The 16,889-nt window shown below is 42.3% G+C and overlaps 3 protein-coding genes across 8 annotated transcripts; 2 read left to right on the plus strand and 1 right to left on the minus strand.

The window, feature by feature from the left end:
- The first annotated feature begins 1,637 nt into the window (after positions 1–1,637).
- On the plus strand, positions 1,638–6,248 carry ikzf5 (IKAROS family zinc finger 5). 2 transcript variants are annotated; one of them, XM_020093143.2, is made up of 4 exons: positions 1,638–2,161; positions 2,267–2,431; positions 2,853–3,026; positions 3,106–6,248. In XM_020093143.2, the coding sequence occupies exons 2-4, from the start codon at positions 2,299–2,301 to the stop codon at positions 4,065–4,067; spliced, it is 1,269 nt and encodes a 422-aa protein (XP_019948702.1). In that variant the 5' UTR covers positions 1,638–2,161; positions 2,267–2,298; the 3' UTR covers positions 4,068–6,248. The 2 variants fall into 2 exon arrangements, with proteins under 2 accessions (XP_019948702.1, XP_019948711.1); XM_020093152.2 differs by having other exon boundaries at positions 1,825–2,161; positions 2,241–2,431.
- A 74-nt stretch (positions 6,249–6,322) lies between these two features.
- On the minus strand, positions 6,323–9,860 carry LOC109633323 (scavenger receptor cysteine-rich domain-containing protein DMBT1-like). Of its 2 annotated transcripts, XM_020093121.2 has the most exons (11): positions 9,722–9,860; positions 9,511–9,561; positions 9,269–9,364; positions 9,023–9,064; positions 8,792–8,936; positions 8,472–8,677; positions 7,775–7,950; positions 7,451–7,681; positions 7,201–7,361; positions 6,578–6,822; positions 6,323–6,457 (listed from the first exon to the last, which is right to left on the minus strand). In XM_020093121.2, exons 1-11 carry the CDS (start codon positions 9,771–9,773, stop codon positions 6,411–6,413), a joined length of 1,452 nt encoding a protein of 483 aa, XP_019948680.1. In that variant the 5' UTR covers positions 9,774–9,860; the 3' UTR covers positions 6,323–6,410. The 2 variants fall into 2 exon arrangements, with proteins under 2 accessions (XP_019948680.1, XP_019948671.1); XM_020093112.2 differs by having other exon boundaries at positions 9,511–9,733.
- Positions 7,880–16,638, plus strand: agt (angiotensinogen). Of its 4 annotated transcripts, XM_069538186.1 has the most exons (9): positions 9,813–9,945; positions 10,953–11,097; positions 11,795–12,313; positions 13,464–13,906; positions 14,070–14,436; positions 14,666–14,790; positions 14,898–15,046; positions 15,817–15,973; positions 16,094–16,638. In XM_069538186.1, exons 4-9 carry the CDS (start codon positions 13,502–13,504, stop codon positions 16,268–16,270), a joined length of 1,380 nt encoding a protein of 459 aa, XP_069394287.1. In that variant the 5' UTR covers positions 9,813–9,945; positions 10,953–11,097; positions 11,795–12,313; positions 13,464–13,501; the 3' UTR covers positions 16,271–16,638. The 4 variants fall into 4 exon arrangements, with proteins under 4 accessions (XP_069394290.1, XP_069394288.1, XP_069394287.1 ...); XM_069538187.1 differs by lacking the exon at positions 10,953–11,097 and having other exon boundaries at positions 9,812–9,945; positions 11,795–11,871; XM_069538188.1 differs by lacking the exon at positions 9,813–9,945 and having other exon boundaries at positions 10,980–11,097; positions 11,795–11,871.
- Positions 16,639–16,889: the final 251 nt, after the last annotated feature.

Raw genomic sequence — 16,889 nt, forward strand, 5'->3', positions numbered from 1 at the left:
CCTGCTCCACCACTGAGACATGTGCGCCATCCAGTGTCTGGATGTGGAACTGTGCTCGCATGTGGACAAGCAGCAGCATCTGAACGAGAAGGAACAAATAGACCTATGGAGAAAAAAAAGTTGAAATATGTGATAGTATGTTAAAATAGGGGACACACACACACACACTATATTTCTTAGAGAATAAAGTATAGACAGGAAGATGAACTGTAAACAATCGACTTGTGTTACAAAGTGAGGAGTTCCCTGCCAGCTGGTTTACATTACTGCTGTAATACGGCAGCTCTGACAGTGGCAGTTGTAATGCGGTAAAAGGATACAGCAGCCTCGCTCAACTTGGTCGTTTATCATCTTCTCCTCAGTGCCTTTCCTACAACTTTGACACAAATGGGGCAACGCGATCTTCACCAAGCCCTGACTGGTGAATTATTGATCATGATAAAACATGAATGAGTCAATAGCTTTGGAAAGTAATGCAATTGTTTTGGCTCATTTGCCACTTGCACCTAATTGGAAGCTGTACATCTAGAAAGTGTGTCATGTCAGCAACGAATGAATGGACATGCTATCAGTTAACTTCATTAGCTGTTGGTGAGAGAGGGGTGTTTAAATTCACACATCTATACAAAACAAAAAAGTGACTGTCTTTAAGAGCATTGTTGATGGTAGGTTCAACACTGATACAAAAACAATAGACATTTAGAATTACGAACATCCAAGTTCATTCAAGTATACGCCTTTATAAAAGTTTAATGTTTAAACATTATAGGGGTTTGGCCAATCTCAAATTATACACTGGTTTATTTCTCAATATTAAATCTGAAGCTCAGCTAGTAAAAAAAACTGTTGCATGTTTTGTCGGAGAGCCAATGACAAAATGTTTAGTCACTTTCATGACCGGTAAATGTTCTCCTGTCTGTCAAAGACTACTTTTATGTAACTGGTTTGATAGTTTGTAGATATTTGAATTATTGTGAAAACATGTAATTTAAATAAGTGACCTTCCCAATCTGACGTCTAACTATGGTTCATAAGCAGAAAGTGGTACAATTTTAGGATTAGTAAATAATACATCAATGTTAAACAGTATCTTATTATTAAACCTTTTAGGCCTGTGCTATAGTAAACTGATATCTTATTTATATTATGTATTCAGGCACAGAAAACATTTGCTTCACTATTACATACCAGGTGGATGACTGTGTTTTGAGCAGATTCACAGCTTTCCGTTGGAAACCTTTTTTCTCAGGTTCACTAACTCAATGGTAGGAAATCATCATAAGGGATGTGCCAGTCTAAACTGATGCTCTATCTGTTGTCTCCATATTAAATCTAAAACTGAGCAAGAAACAAAACACTAGCATGTTTTATCAGGAAGCCTAACTTCTCCTTCTCCTGCAGCTAGTTGGATAAAGTTTGTTTTTAGCAATTTAACCACTCTGATGTCTAATTAAAGGCCATAAAGTGGATGGAGCACATTTAAGGATGAGTAAATAACACACTATTGATATTAAAAATATATTACCCAGTCCCCTGCAGTGCTTTCAGGCCTTGTCGGTCATCAGACGGACAGAAACCTGGTGCATCGTTCATTCACGTTCTTCTCGATTGCTTTACTGTACTTTTCTGTGATTTCACTCTGGATGGTCGGAACCTTTCTTCCTCTCTACGCTGGTCTCAGGACGCTTTTTACCGGTGCACACGTGTTGAACTTTCACCCCTCCGACTGGTTTATTGTTTTGATTTGTCAGGTTGTGTTTCCGCTACAATCGTAACAAACGCGTCGACGTCAGACACATTTTAAATCCAGCAGTTCTCTGGATGTTTTTTTTTTTTTTATCTCAGACCCGACCGTGACAACTAAAGATGGCGGTGTGGACCAGATAACGAGCTTCCTGTCGATAAAGATGCTTCCTCCGAGATAAGCTAACTTTAGCCGCGCGGCTAACGCAGCGTACGTAGCTTCGGTTCCAACATGACGGGGACGAGGGGCTGTGTGTAGCGGGGACAGGGCTCACATCGGACCGCAGCGGGCTCCTGTTGTTAGGACACTGGTTTCCAGCACTGACCCGTCACCGTGTTTGAACAGCTGCGAGGCGGCTTCTCCGAACAAGTGAGCGAAAGTGTTCAACATCCAGCCGGCGAGTTAATCCTCGACAAGGTAAGTGTGTGCCGCGCTGATCCCAGACCAGCTTCATTCTGTTTGCATGACTTTTCTCTCTCTGTGTATTTATTAACAGTGTTTCTTGTTGACGCGTCGTTTTAGTGTCGGACGCTCGCACCGCTCTCTCTTTCTCGATGGGGGAGGAAAAGCCGGACACGCTGGACTTTGTGAAGGACTTCCAGGAGTATCTGAGCCAGCAGACTCAACATGTCAACATGATATCAGGCTCCGTCAGCGGAGTCAAGGAGGCGGACGAGCTGCCAGCAGGTACAGAGATCATGTGTCATTCCACCTCTGTTTCTGGCCCTGATGCAGTTTTATACAGATCATTTCTTTTTAACTTTAACAATCTTTGTAGTTTAATGTTACCATCAACCACTGGAATAATCATCCATTATCTACAGGCTTATCATTTGAGGATCACAGCTGAGGAGGGGTGGGGTACACCCTGGATAGATCACCAGCATATCACAGGGTCAACATACTAAGGCTACTAGTCTATGGTCTATTTAGAGTATTAATTCATCTCACCCTGATCTGGGTGTTTTTGGGCGATGAAGCCGGAGAAAACACGCACTAACTGCTGAATTATTTATTTCCCTATAATTAATAAAGTATAACCTGAGTTTGTGTTGTATGTCTTATAATTTTTTCTTATTATAAATTCTGCTAATGTTCATGTATACAGACTGCAGTCAGAATGGACTGGATCACCCCACAGTGGACATGTCACTGGAGGACAGTTCAGGGATCCTTGTCGATGGCTTCGAGAGGACCTATGACGGCAAGCTAAAGTGCCGCTACTGCAACTACGCCACCAGAGGCACCGCACGACTCATCGAGCACATCCGAATTCACACAGGTAAGTGTTAGTCGTTAACTTTCGAAGGACGCTGCTGACAAATATTTTGTTATTTAGTCTCTTTTCCTCAATTTAACAGGAGAGAAGCCGCACCGCTGCCACCTCTGTCCATTTGCTTCAGCCTACGAGCGTCACCTGGAGGCCCACATGCGATCGCACACAGGTGAGAAGCCGTACAAGTGTGAGCTGTGCTCCTTTCGCTGCAGTGACCGTAGCAACTTGTCGCACCACCGCCGCAGACGCCACAAACTCCTCCCAATGAAAGGCGCTCGCTCACTCTCCCACAAGAAGATGCTAAGTGTTTTACAGAAGAAGGCCAGCTCTTTGGGTTATGGTCGCCGGCTCCTCATCAACTTCAGCCCCCCTTCTATGGTGGTGCACAAGGCGGATAATGTGAATGACTTCTCTCATGAGCTGCCACACTTACGTCAGGAGACCTATGATAATCAGAGCGGGACGGTCGAGGACGGGCTCGCCCCTAATCAAAATCATAATCACCATGATATGGTTATGGATAACCCCCTGAACCAGCTGTCCACACTTGCAGGCCAGTTGGCCAGCCTCCCGTCAGAGTCCCAGGCCCTGACTCAACCTCCCATGTCTCCAGGAGCAGAATCCATCGTCGATGAGAAGCCATTCCTCATCCAGCAGCCCCACCCTGCCACAGCTCCTGTAGATGTCACAGCCAGCGTGGCTCACGTGTCCTCTTCCCCAATCACCCCAGAGCCCCGAGCTCCTCCCCACAGCAATTGCAGCCCTGGAGGAGGACCCTGCAGCGAGCACAGTGGTCGCACCAGTACTCCTAGTGTCTCCAACAGCCAATCCAGTACGCCAGCCCCGGGCCTGTCCGCCCCACTCCAGGACCACCACACGCTGCATCACTGCCAGCACTGTGACATCTACTTTCCCGACAACATCCTTTACACGATCCACATGGGCTGCCATGGCTACGAGAACCCATTTCAGTGCAACATCTGCGGCTACAAATGCAAGAGCAAGTATGACTTTGCCTGCCACTTTGCCCGCGGGCAGCACAAGTAACGAAGGATGAGGAAAAACTTGAGCGAACTTTCTACGGACAGCTTTGTTTTTATTAATTCCATAGTAACTTTATTTATTGGACTTTTACTTGGCCTTGATGTAGCCTAGCCTTTGACAGTTATACAGGTTCCTTTTTATATAATTAAAGGTGCCCATTCAAGTGTATTAGAATGGGATGATCAGTGTTTTTGACAGGTTGAGAATTTATTTGTGGTGGTGGAGAGAGTCACATTCATGGGCTGTTAAAACCAACAACTAATAAACTTTGTGTAATGATTAGGTAGCCAATTTATTACATCAGTTTGGACAGAGCAAAAAAATATAATGCTATGTTGCAGCTTCCCTGAAGTAGGTGAGCTTAAAGGTACAGTGTGTAGAATGTGGTGATATCTAGTGTTGAAATTTCATGTTGCAGCTGAACACCCCTCACCTCACCCTCTCCTTCCAAACATGACAGAGAACCTGTGGCAGCCTTCAGTTTTCATCAAAACTCAAAAGGTGTTTAGTTTGTCCAGTCTGGACTAATGTTAAAAACATGGCGGCCTCCGTAGAGAGGGTCCCCTCGATGTAAATACAAAGTATTTAAATATAAAGAGGATTTTTTGGGGTAAAGAAAACTACAATTTAGATGAAACGAACTAGTGAAAACATCATGAGGATTATTCTACATTAAATTTCTGCCAGTAGTTCCCTTTCACCTAAATCTTACACACTGGACCTTTAACTGATTGGCTGACTTTTCAAAATTGTATTTAAAATGAAATACATTCACTCACAAAGAGGCGATCTGGTAGCTTAAGTTTTTTACAGATTATTTGACTAGATGGAAATTATTCAGGAATCTTATCCACTGTAATGTTTCATTGACCTTATTAGAATCAGGGTTGTCCAAACACAATAAATCCCTTTGAAGGGATACCACCAATGCTAAGGGCTATCGTTTTTTTTGTAGTTGTTAGGTGTAATGTTTTTGTTGACTGAAACTCCTACATCACCTCACTGAGGAACAAACCTGACTGTAGCTCACCTGTGCCTATCAAGAGAGTGAAGGCCGAGGTTCACTCTCAGATTTACCACTCAAATAAATTCTCAACTCTCCCGGACCTATAGATAAATATTTCTCCAATGTTACTCACACAGGAGTCAAACTGTCAGCCTTGAGTTACTTACTTAAGCCTTGTTGAACTTATTTCAGTGCTTGGTGCATTACTACTATTTCTTTGCAGTGCCTGACAAAGTCACCTTTCTTGTGTGTCCAAGATAAAGAGGACTGTTACTTTGAAGATTATTATTACACTTACCTCTCCTTACTGTAACTGATAGGCCCAGAACCTTAGCCTGTCGTTTTCTATGGCAGCCATGACTACTTTTCTTTTTGCCAAAATTCCGCTCAATAAATGCTGCTAAGAAACTTTAAAATCATCCGTGCCAGCTGTACGGCACAGGTGACACCCACATTATAACCTGGCCAAACTTTGTACCAGTGATTCTGGTCAGCCAGCAAAGTTGTTAAACTACATTTTAATGAAGTTTCTCCGCACACTTTGAATCACATCCTGTCACATTTTGATCTTTTGATATTGTATGAAGTCACTTTAATATCCAGTATCTCTATGTTTAGGACAGAATCACCAAGTCTTGTGTCTAATGTGATCACTTTTTTCAGAATTGCCACGTAGCACTGGGAATACACGTTCTAGCCTTTGTGAGATTCCCCCATTTATCATATGGATCCCAGTGCTTTTCTGAATATTTACTGAGTATTGTATTGAATGGTTGGATTGATGTTCAGTGTCAAAAAAGCAAAACCATGCAGCAGTAAGACTGCTTCTTTAGCAAGATTGTTCTTTGTCTCGGGTACTGTTGTTTGTTGCTTAGCAACGTGCGTGGAGATCATAGTTACTGTTTGTAGGACCAACTCTTTGTCACCATGCTTACCAGTAATAAGAGCATCCAGTAATGACTGCCTTCTGCTCTGTGTGTCGTAGGTTCTAAGGTAATGGTGAATGTTAAAGCCTCTTGGCGATCTCTCTCCCTCTGGGATGGCAAATCATTTTATTGTGACATAGATAAGCTAATTTATAAGTAAAGTGTTTTCTAACTAAGCTGCGCTTTGTTTTTCGTTTTGTTTTTTTCTCCAACTTCTTTGTGCTCAAGAAGAGAAATAAACAGGTGACATTATTGATTTTGTTATTGTTATTATCAGCTGTTATATGTGTTTTAGAGTACGACATAAGGAAGCATACAAACACAGATTGTCTTTTGATGATGCTTTTAATCAGGTACTATGAGAGAAGAACATTGTGAGTATATATCACTGTCACAATGAACAGGCTGGAGAAGTTAAACCATCTCCTGCTTTTGAGTCCCCTCTTCTTTTTTCTCAGGGTCTGGTGAAGAGAAATCGTGAATCATCATGAGAACACGATGAGCTTTCCTAAATCTCAGCTAATATCATTTTTTAATTGATGCATCATTGATATGAAAACCAAGTACAAATGGCTACAGACCTTGGAGTTGGATGGGACCCAGGACCATCGTTTGGCTGTGATGTTCTGACCCCAGGTCTCTGGCCGTACGCGTCATGCAGCCACGGCGACAGCGGGAATTGTAGTCATGGGCCTGGCACACCAAGACCTTGCACTGGATGAACACTGATTCTGAGGCTCGCAGGAACTGGAAGGCCTTAAATGAGAATCGGGCGTAGGGCTGGTTGCCACTGTAATAAACATAGTAGGTGTTGTCCATGGGACACCTGAAGGGGAAACAGGGACATGATGGTGAGGATCTTTAATACTGATGAATCAATGCATAAGTAGGATTAGAGGAAGATTTCACTACTTCACAGTGGAGGGAAAAAACAATATAATTTATTTTTGACAAATGACGTATTAGACGGATCAGGGGTTGGGTTAATTGGAGTTTTTATATTTTTACTTTGAATGTTTATGTGAATGGTTCTTTTGTCTTTACCCCCCCCCCCCCAACCCTCAAAAGGACAAGTGGACAGACAGACCGGTGATAAGATCGGCTTTAGAATGGATGTTGCTGAGTGTTTGTGAGAGTCAGAGTCTGTGTGCACATGAGTTGGAGCAGCCCGATTATACTTGTAGAAGGAACACACTCCTCTTACCCGTTACGGACCAGGTAGTAAGCTCTGGTCTGGAAATCATTGGGCGACGGCGAGGCCACACAGGTGTCAAGAAAGAGGACCAGGCTGCTGTCGTACGCTTTCTGGCTCACCTGGACGTACATTCTCTGGTTGAGCGTCACCACATATGGAACTTCAGTCACCTGCCAATGTAAAAGTAAAATATCAGCACCTTGTGGAAGCAACTGGAATGTTCTGTACGAACAGTCACCGCTTCACTACACTAACGCACCTGGTAGTAGAAGCTCGAGGACGTGTAGAAAGTCATGCTGGTGTTGAATCTGCCTGTGCCGATAATGCTACTGTTGTGATATTTCTCCACGAGGTACATAATCTGGCTCACTGAGTCCGGTGCCATTCTGCAGGCCACGTTCAGCTTCAAGTAGGACTGGCGAGTGATCTCCCCGGCGCCGGGGGCGTAGGAACTCACAATGTTGTTGTACGTAGCTGTGCCGTCCTTAAACTGTTCAGGGTAGAAGACGGTGGAACACATCATTTGTGGGAGAATTATTACAGTTTATTATTAATGTTTTCCAGAGGGTGATGAGTCGTCTACCTCTCGAGTGTTGCCACAAGCGTTGATGGGGTAACGGAAGGACACCTGGTATCTGGAAATAATGGGTCTGCATTGTGCGTCAGCCAGGGTCAGGTTATGGCTATTGTAGCCGAGAGAATTCAGGTAAGACTTCTCCAGCACAATGTTCATGCTGCTTGAGGAACATTCCACTACACCTGACAAAGGAACAACAGCTTGAATTACTGTCAGGATTTAAGTTTTTATCAGAGTGTGGCTCCAGAGTTATTTGGCTCATCACTTCGGATCTGACTGAAACATTGTAAAAGCCAGCTGATGAATTGCGAATTCATTCACAGAACTGACAATTTAAAATATTTGTTGGATTATTTGTTCACAGATTCAAGGACTGAAATTGTTTTTGCACCTCCATAAAACTGAAAGAATCAAAAGAGAAAATTTAAAAGGAGAAAATGGTCCAATTTGAAAAGTAGAGGCCAAAATATACCAATTATCATCCCTTTGCTTGATCCTACATTACCCAGCATGCCACCTGCAGCAGCCCCCAGTTTAAAGTAGAGGCTTTAATCGTCCTCCACCCAAACTGAGACTTGTGACAGTTTTATAAGCAAAGCAGACGTCACACATGACGTCAGCCCACACGACTCGTTTACAACACGTAAAATAAGATTCAGACTAAAACACCCTACACCCGCTATTAAATGTGCCGTTATTTTACCTGCAGATCTTGGCAGAGAGCTGACGAACTCGGCTTTGAACCCTCGACCAACCACGGAGCCGTCACTTCTGAAGGCCACGGTCATGTAGTTGGACGTGGAGTAGAACGAGTTCAGACTGTTGTTGCACACTTTCCCCAGATACCGAGAATTAACAGATGGCCCATCGAAGACTTGAATATAGTCACATGAGCAGCAGTTCTCCAATCTGTTCCGAAAAATATGATTAACTGAAGCCAAACTCAAAGGATCTTTATGTTTAGAACCTAATTCTATGTTTTGTTGTTCTTTTCACAATTTGCACAAGTCACTCTTCACTCACTGCAGGTAGGTGAATGACAGGAGAATTCGCTGGTCATGTGTGGTTCTGATCTGCCAGACGCAGTTGGCCCCATCGTGGTAGTAGTTGGGATGGTTCGGGCTGGAGAACGTCCCAAAGCCAATCAGATTCCCTCCACAGGGTTCAGCTGGAAGTGGATAAGATGGTGCAACTGTCATTGTAATGAAATCGTATGTAACAACATTTAACTCATGTGCACACGGAGGATCCTACCTGGGCTTGTGTTTGGGCTTCCAGTTGTTGATGTGCAATGGTCTGTTTGAAAAGAACAATGAAAATGAAGAAGAGCTGCTTTATAACTGATAAGAATTCTTCCACTGTTTGTTTTACACCATCAGGTGAAAACAGACAAGATCATGTGTCACTCTCTTCAAAACATTACTGTGGGGTTTGACTCCTTCAGAACGCGACGGCTGCAGAGACAGTTAACACTGTTGATTTCTTGGACTTGGCACTTACACGTGTAGTCATGGCAACAGGTGCCATAGTATTGACAGTGGCTTGAGCAGGAGCAGTATGAGAATTCCCAGCCGCAGTAGTTACGGCACGTTTGACCTCGGAGATACAAGAGGATGTATGATCATTTCAGCTTCAACATGTTTAGTAAATAACTTTGATTTCATTGAAACTGGCGGCTGAATGCATCGTGGATGAATATAAGACCGTTAACACTCAACTACAGGAAAGAGGAAGTTTTGTACCTGAAGTAGTGTGGTAATAACCTGGAGCAGTTGTGCGGTAGCGACCATCACCTGATGGAATACAAGTAATTATACAAAATAAAAGGTTAGTGACAACACAGGTAACAACAGCCACTGATCCTGTCAGTGTAAAAAACACAAATGCAAGGAAGTAAGAAAAACATCCAAAACCAAGAGACAAGTACAAGAGTGAGAAGCTGGTGGACAATACCTCTCGCTCCATGTACGGTGACCACGGTGCAAAGAACCAGCAGAGTCCACATGGTGAATTCGTTTGCTTTCTAACCTGCTTCAGATGCTGACACAGTTATATACCCAGCAGCTTGCTCACAGACTTGGTTTGGTCGGACGTCACCGTCGTTCATGAGAAACAGACACATGGTGAAGCATCATAAAGATGGTTGTGCAAAGATCGTTCCCCTCCAGCTGCAGGATGTGAGTTTTAAGATATTTGTTCAGACTTTCTTGTGATGATGATCTTCTTAATTCTACTAAATTATATATAACTGATGTATCCAGATATAATATCATAGTATTATATACTATTATAATAAAGATGCACTTCATGTTAAAGCCGGTAAAATGTCAAATAAGCCCTCACACACAGTATCTTATATCTGTCCTGTAAACATGAATCTTATCAATTCTTTTTTCACAGACTTTTTAAATCATTTCTCTGTAGTAGTTTCCTGTGCCTTTGTGGTAGTTTTCCATCTGTTTGTCGTAGTTTTCTGTCACTCTGCCATAGTTTTCTGTCTCTTTGTGGTAGTTTTTTCTGTCTCTTTAGTAGTTTCCATCTTTGTAGTACTTTTCTGTCTCTTTGTAGTAGTTTTCTGTCTCTCTTTAGTAGTTGTGTCTCTTTGTAGTAGTTTTCTGTCTCTCTTTAGTAGTTTCCGTCTCTTTGTAATAGTTTTTCAGCTTTCTGTAGTAGTTTTCTGTCTCTCTGTAGTAGTTTTCTGTCTCTTTGTAGTAGTTTTCTGTCTCTCAGTAGTAGTTTTGTGTCTCTTTGTAGTAGTTTTCTGTCTCTCAGTAGTAGTTTTCCGTCTTTGTAGTACTTTTCCGTCTCTTTGCAGTAGTTTTGTGTCCCTCTGTTGTAGTTTTGTCTCTTTGCAGTAGTTTTGTGTCCCTTTGTTGTAGTTTTCTGTCTCTTTGTAGTAGTTTTCTGTCTTTCTATTGTAGTTTTCAGTTTCTCTGTTGTAGTTTTCTATCTCTCTGTAGTAGTTTCCGTCTCTTTGCAGTAGTTTTCTGTCTCTCTGTAGTAGTTTTCCGTCTTTGTAGTACTTTTCCGTCTCTTTGCAGTAGTTTTGTGTCCCTCTGTTGTAGTTTTCTGTCTCTTTGTAGTAGTTTTCTGTCTCTCTGTAGCATTATTTCACATCTTACCAATATACATAAATTCACATAAATTCAGAATGTTACTTATTGAACATTTGACTTCTACACAGGTGAGATGAGGTTTTACAACAATCCCTCTCACTGTCAGCGTCACATAAAGACGTCCCTGCTGCTGTCATTAATGAACGATGTGAATAACAGATGAATCAGAGCTGTAAAACTCTTGCTCATGAGAACTGTGCCCTGTTGATTCAGGTGAGTGTGTAGGATTTACGCGATAAGTTCAGGGATGTCAAGAATTAGCACATTGAAAGTTGTTTGAACTTTTCCCAGGACATGTCCGGTTTATTGTGTCTCTAAATTATTTCATTTTATTAGATTGATAGTAGAATAAAAGAAAGATGGAGTCAGTATATACGATTTAATTTCTCTGATACTTTAATTATTCTCACTTAAAGATTTAAAAATACGTGTCAGCGGGATGTCTACACTAAACAAGATTTAATCAACATTATTCTAAGTAGTCCATCCATCATCTATACCACTTATTCTTTGAGGGTTGCAGCAGGGGAAGCGGACATTGGGCAAGAGGAGGGGTAAACACAGGTCGCCAGCGATCACAGGCCCACTTTAACTTGTTTTGGGGATATTTGGGCAACATTTGCTATTTCACATTTGGGCAACTTTAGGCCAACATCCGGATAATATCTGAGAACAGTGCTATTATTGAAAGTATTGATTTTTTAAATATATTTAGATTATATCAGACAGAGAAAACTCACAAGAAGTTTATAGAAATGAGTATGAGTATATATATATATATATATATATATATATATATAAGATAATGAAAGAACAATAATACAAATGTATATGAAAGTGCAAGTATTAGATCATTTCTTTTTTCATTCCCTTTCTCCTCTTCTTTTTTTATTGTTTTTCTGATATATAGATTGAAGTGACTCAGGTTTGGGACTTTTTTCCTCAGCGGCCGTTTGACCCCATTAATTAAGTTAACAAAGAACATGCGTAAGTATTCAAGAACACAAATAAACATCTCCACAACGTGCTGTCGTTTCAGTGAGTCACTGAACAGCCTGCAAATACAAACAAGCCCGGCTGTGCCTCTGCTGCTCCTCCTTTGTGGAGGCCTTGCTCCCCTTTTCTCACCCCCTCCAGGATGTGCTTGTACCATCCTCCTAAAGTCAACACGTTAGAGGGACATTGGGTGGTCTCTCTCTCTCTCTCTCTCTCTCTCTCTCTCTCTCTCTCTCCGCTCTCATCAGACCTATTTATCTATAGCAGCAGCTCGTCAGTACAAAGCGGGCCATGAGTCACGGCAGCAGAGCCCCTGACTCAATGCTGCTTTGGTTAATCAGTAACCAGAGTGGGAGCACCGTGGGAGTCTGGCTGGGTTAAAGTGAGGGAGCAGGGGAGTCAGGAGCTCACTCAGCAGCAGAAGACACACACGGTAAGAGCATACACAGCTCAGTGATTGACTTTTGATTGTGCGGCACAGTGGAGGTAAACTTGACAGATGGGAGGAAACTTTTTATCTCAGATAATATCTCATCATATTCTTCAAAGCCAAAGATTAAAACTGTCTCTTTAACAATCTTTTTATTTCAATTTGAGGTATATTTATTTTAATTTCTGTAGAGTTGCTACTCGAAGGTTATTGTGCGTCTGAACATGTCAAGAGTTTTGTCAAAAAAAATCAGTAGACTGACAGAAAATATCATGAATCAGCCACTTTGACCTCTGTGTGCAGTCGGTGAGTACACAGGTTACATATGAGAACATTTGAGTGCACCGGTGTTCTTGATCAGAAACCAAGGCCATGTCCTGTGGTGCACGTCCAAACAGAGGGGACATCTAGTGTTTGCTAACTTCCAGGAGTCCATCAGACCACATTTCCACAGGTTCAACTCAGAGGATAAAGTCCTAGTTTTGCATAAGAGCAATTACCCAAGTTCCTCTTGTTCAGAGAATATTAGGCTGATACATAAAGACCTTTCATAAGGAAGAGAAAGTAGTTATTTTAGTTTAGATGATAATCTTTAAACTGTGTTTACTTTGCATTCACTCAACACCATTACAATTTCCAGTTAAGAAAATGTGAAATAGCTCAATGAACTTCTTTATATTTTATTTAAATTCCTTACAACTTATCTGTTCATCTGAGATATTAGTTACAACATAAATACATTGTTTGATATATTCAGTTTTGTCTTAACATATAGTGACATTTTAAGAGTCTAAATTTGTGTGTGAGCACATTTTCTCTTCATGGGCGACTGAAGTGTCCATCTTTTTTGTCTCAGTAAACACATACAAACTTGTGCTCACACACACACAGACGCCCATAGACGTGTCTTCATTATCTATGCGACCTCTGTTGCCTGCTCTTATTCATTGACCAGCAGGAGAGCCGCCACACAAAAAGCCATCAATCGATCACTGACACACCGCTCTATGCCCAGTGTTCCTGCCAGCCAATCCTGTCAGAGACGGAGAACCACATTCAGCCGGATTTCTTCATTCACAGACCAGCTCATACTCACCAAAACTCAAGAGGCATGTTTGTATCTTAAACTAAAAACATCCGTCTCCCTCCGCAGAAGGAATCGTTTCAAGGTGAAGACCAACAAAAGCTAAAATGCAGAGATCGCCTCTTCTCCTCCTGCTATGCTGCCTGACAGCGAGTCAGGCCAACCGCGTCTACATTCACCCCTTCAACCTCTTTGCTGCCGACAACGTCATCTGCGAGACCCTGCAGACCAAGCCATCCAAGCCCCTGGAGACCGTTCCCGTGAGCCCCCTCGATATTGAGGTCCTGACACCAGACAGCAGGGACCAGATGGAGCTGGAGGCACAGAGGCAGAACATCACTGAGAGGACAGCGGTTCTGGCACACCTGTTAAACACTCTGGGCCTGAGAATGTACAAGGGCCTCAGCCTCAAAGAGCAAAGCACCAACACACTGCTCTCTCCCATCAACACCTACGGGACGCTCGTCACTTTGTACCTGGGAGCTTCCAAGAAGACAGCAAGCAAGTTCCAGGTAAGTTCTCACTATCGATGGTGTGCCAGAGGGTTTTAGGAAAGAAGACTTAGATTTATTCCTTTTTTGAGTGAAGTAATGATTGGTGACTGATATGATCATCGTGTCTTGAGCTTTAACTCAAAAGAAGCCAACCTTTCCCTCTCCTCTTCTGTCTTTGCAGCTTCTTCTGGGCCTGAACAGCGGCACTGACCGAGTAGACTGCGTGTCTCTGGTGGACGGACGCAAGGTTCTCAAGACACTGCAGATTATCAACTCTCTGGTGGACGATGGACCCAAGGATGAAATCACCACGCAGGTCTGGGCCTTCACTCGTCAGGACGTTCAGCTGTCCGAGGTCTTTGTTGGGGGCACGCAGGACTTCTCGGACACATCGTTCATCCGCAGCCTGGACTTCTCCAAACCTGAGGAGGACAAGCAACTGGTGAACGAGTTTGTGGAGAAGACGTCGGACGGGAAGGTGAAGAGCGTCTTTAAAGAGCTCAACTCCAGCAGTGACCTTCTGTTCGTCACCTCCTTCAACTTTCAAGGTCTGTGTCTCTGCTGAGTTGATTTTGAGTTGATGGAGTCAAGATATCGCACATTAAGACATTTTATTCCCGGGGGAGACGACATGTAACCAACGTAATTCAGACTAAAAGTATCTGATTATTTTGTACATCGACCCAGACGCTAATATAACAACACTGAAACTCTATCGCTGTCTCCTCCTGCACCACCCTGCACCACTGACTGTGTTCTTTGGTTGTGTCTGTTCAGGCAGCTGGAGGACAGCCTTCCAGCCGGAGAACACCTCCCTGCAGGAGTTTCAGGTGGATGAAACGACAACAGTGATGGCTCCGCTGATGACCCACACGGGTCAGTTCTTCTACCTGAATGATAAGGTAAAATTTAGTTCAGGAGCATTGTGTTATTTTTCCTGTTAACATCTGCAGCTGTAAAATGTGACATGAGGATAATCATCTCTCTTTTCTGTTGTGTCACTCTGAAGATGCAGCAGTGCACTGTTGTGAAGTTGTCTCTGAGCAAACGGTCATACATGTTGCTGGTCCTGCCTCACGAAGGGGCCAAGCTTCACGACATTGAGTCCAAGCTGCACACAGACGTCATCTCTGGCTGGCACCACAGTCTCCAGGAGGGGTGAGTGATGCTCTGTTTAAAAACACTATATCAAGACCCGATCCAACTTTTGACGAGAAATCTGAAGGATTTTTTGTTAAATTGTAAAACAACATGTTACATTAATCACCTGTAGTGGAGGAAGTAGTCAAACATTGTAAGCAAGTACTTCCTTAAAGATATACTTCAAGTTTGAAGTAAATAACTAATGTTTCCTGCCTGCTCAGATTGGATTGAATGGACCAATTCCCCCCTCGTTGTTGTTTACTTTTTAAGAAGTCTACTTTGTGTACATTGTAAATCTGTGGAGTCGAAAGTACAGATATTTGTTGACATATGAAGTGGAACAGGTTTAAGTTTAGTTTATTTCAGTCCACTAAACATTTTTTTCACAAAGGATTTGTTACAAAAAAAATAAAGCAATAGGTTTATGAATAATAAACAAAGGAGCAGAAAAACATAGAAAACAAATGTATAAATAGAAAAAGTGCTGACTAAAGATCTTGCCCAGAAAAAAAACTAGCAACCCTCTTCCATCCTGAAATTAATTCAGATACATGACAAATATAATTAGTTACGTCCCATATCCTTTAGTTGTGCATCTAGTTTTAATTCCATCATCCTTTGTTCCATATTTTCTTAATATTGCACGTTTCATATTTATTGTTCTGCTGCTTTTCATTTGTAATGTCCCCTCTACTGCTGTAACATGGCAAATCTCCTCACTGTGGGACCAGTAAAGGATTATCTAATCTTAAAATCTTAAATATGTTCCCCTCTCATGCCTCCAGTCTGTTGGAGCTGTCGCTGCCAAAGTTCTCCCTGTCGTCTGAGATTGATCTGCATGACCTGCTGACCAAAATGGATCCAGAAATCGAGGCCGAACTCTTGGGCTCCCTTGCTGAGTTCAGTCAACTCAGCAACACCAAACCCTTCACAATAAATAAGGTGAACGATCTATATGTTCAGCATGTTATGTAATAATAAAAACCTCTGGCTGTGTGTGTGTGTGTGTGTGTGTGTGTGTGTGTGTGTGTGTGCATCACTCACACTTCTGTCTCTCCTCAGGTGGTGAACAAGGTTGTGTTTGAGATGTCGGAGGAAGGAGCAGAACCTCAGGAGAAGGTACAAGAAGCGGGCGTCCCTGTGAAACTCACGATCAACCGCCCGTTCTTCTTTTCTGTCATAGAGGGAAATTCTAACGCCATCCTCATGCTGGGCAAGATCACAAATCCTACACTTTAAAGTTGTGTATTACTCCAAACTAACGGACTTAAAAAAACATCAAACAAACCCGACACATTTCCTTATGATCCACTTTGTTCTGCTCAAGATGAATCATGTTCTGCAGAGTTGAAATTTCCTTTCACCACCTCATCCTCTCACCGAGTCAGTATTTATGAAAACCTGTTACTTCAAGCCGAGTTGTTTTCAAGCAGCCTGTTAATTTGTTTTTCTTTAAATTTGATAGCAGAGTTCTGTACAGTGTTTTTAAGTAGAGTTGGTACAGGAACCACAATTCTCAAGACTAATACATTGTATATTGTAACTAAAGAGTTTATTTTTGTTTTGTTATGGTTTATGATTGCTGAAATAAAACATTTGTTTCCCAATGTAGTTGATCCGTCATTTGTTAGAGTTTCAGACTGAACAGTTTTAAATGAGTTTTATGTCAACATCCATCACATCTAAGAAGGTCAGAGGCCTGCAACACGGAGTGATGCTGCACTACAGGTCATTGAACCTGAGGCCAGATCTGATTTTTCATAACAACATGGTTTAAATTCCAATCAGATGTGTTTGTGGTTTATCAATCTGTAGCATTTGTTTCAGTGAAATCAATAGAAAACCATCAGTCCCCTAT

The sequence above is a fragment of the Paralichthys olivaceus genome, chromosome 14, assembly GCF_024713975.1.
Source record: "Paralichthys olivaceus isolate ysfri-2021 chromosome 14, ASM2471397v2, whole genome shotgun sequence".
Taxonomy (NCBI): domain Eukaryota; kingdom Metazoa; phylum Chordata; class Actinopteri; order Pleuronectiformes; family Paralichthyidae; genus Paralichthys; species Paralichthys olivaceus.

Coding starts and splice junctions, on each gene's coding strand:
- ikzf5 (XM_020093143.2), top strand. CDS start 2,299: ATGGGGGAGGAAAAGCCGGACACGCTGGACTTTGTGAAGGACTTCCAG. Junction 2,432..2,852: donor GGCGGACGAGCTGCCAGCAG/GTACAGAGATCA, acceptor TCATGTATACAG/ACTGCAGTCAGAATGGACTG. Junction 3,027..3,105: donor GCACATCCGAATTCACACAG/GTAAGTGTTAGT, acceptor TCAATTTAACAG/GAGAGAAGCCGCACCGCTGC.
- LOC109633323 (XM_020093112.2), bottom strand. CDS start 9,733: ATGGAGCGAGAGGTATTGTCCACCAGCTTCTCACTCTTGTACTTGTCT. Junction 9,065..9,268: donor CTGTTGCCATGACTACACGT/GTAAGTGCCAAG, acceptor CTTTTCAAACAG/ACCATTGCACATCAACAACT. Junction 6,458..6,577: donor GGGTCCCATCCAACTCCAAG/GTCTGTAGCCAT, acceptor TCTCTTCACCAG/ACCCTGAGAAAAAAGAAGAG.
- agt (XM_069538189.1), top strand. CDS start 13,502: ATGCAGAGATCGCCTCTTCTCCTCCTGCTATGCTGCCTGACAGCGAGT. Junction 13,907..14,069: donor AGACAGCAAGCAAGTTCCAG/GTAAGTTCTCAC, acceptor CTGTCTTTGCAG/CTTCTTCTGGGCCTGAACAG. Junction 15,974..16,093: donor AACCCTTCACAATAAATAAG/GTGAACGATCTA, acceptor GTCTCTCCTCAG/GTGGTGAACAAGGTTGTGTT.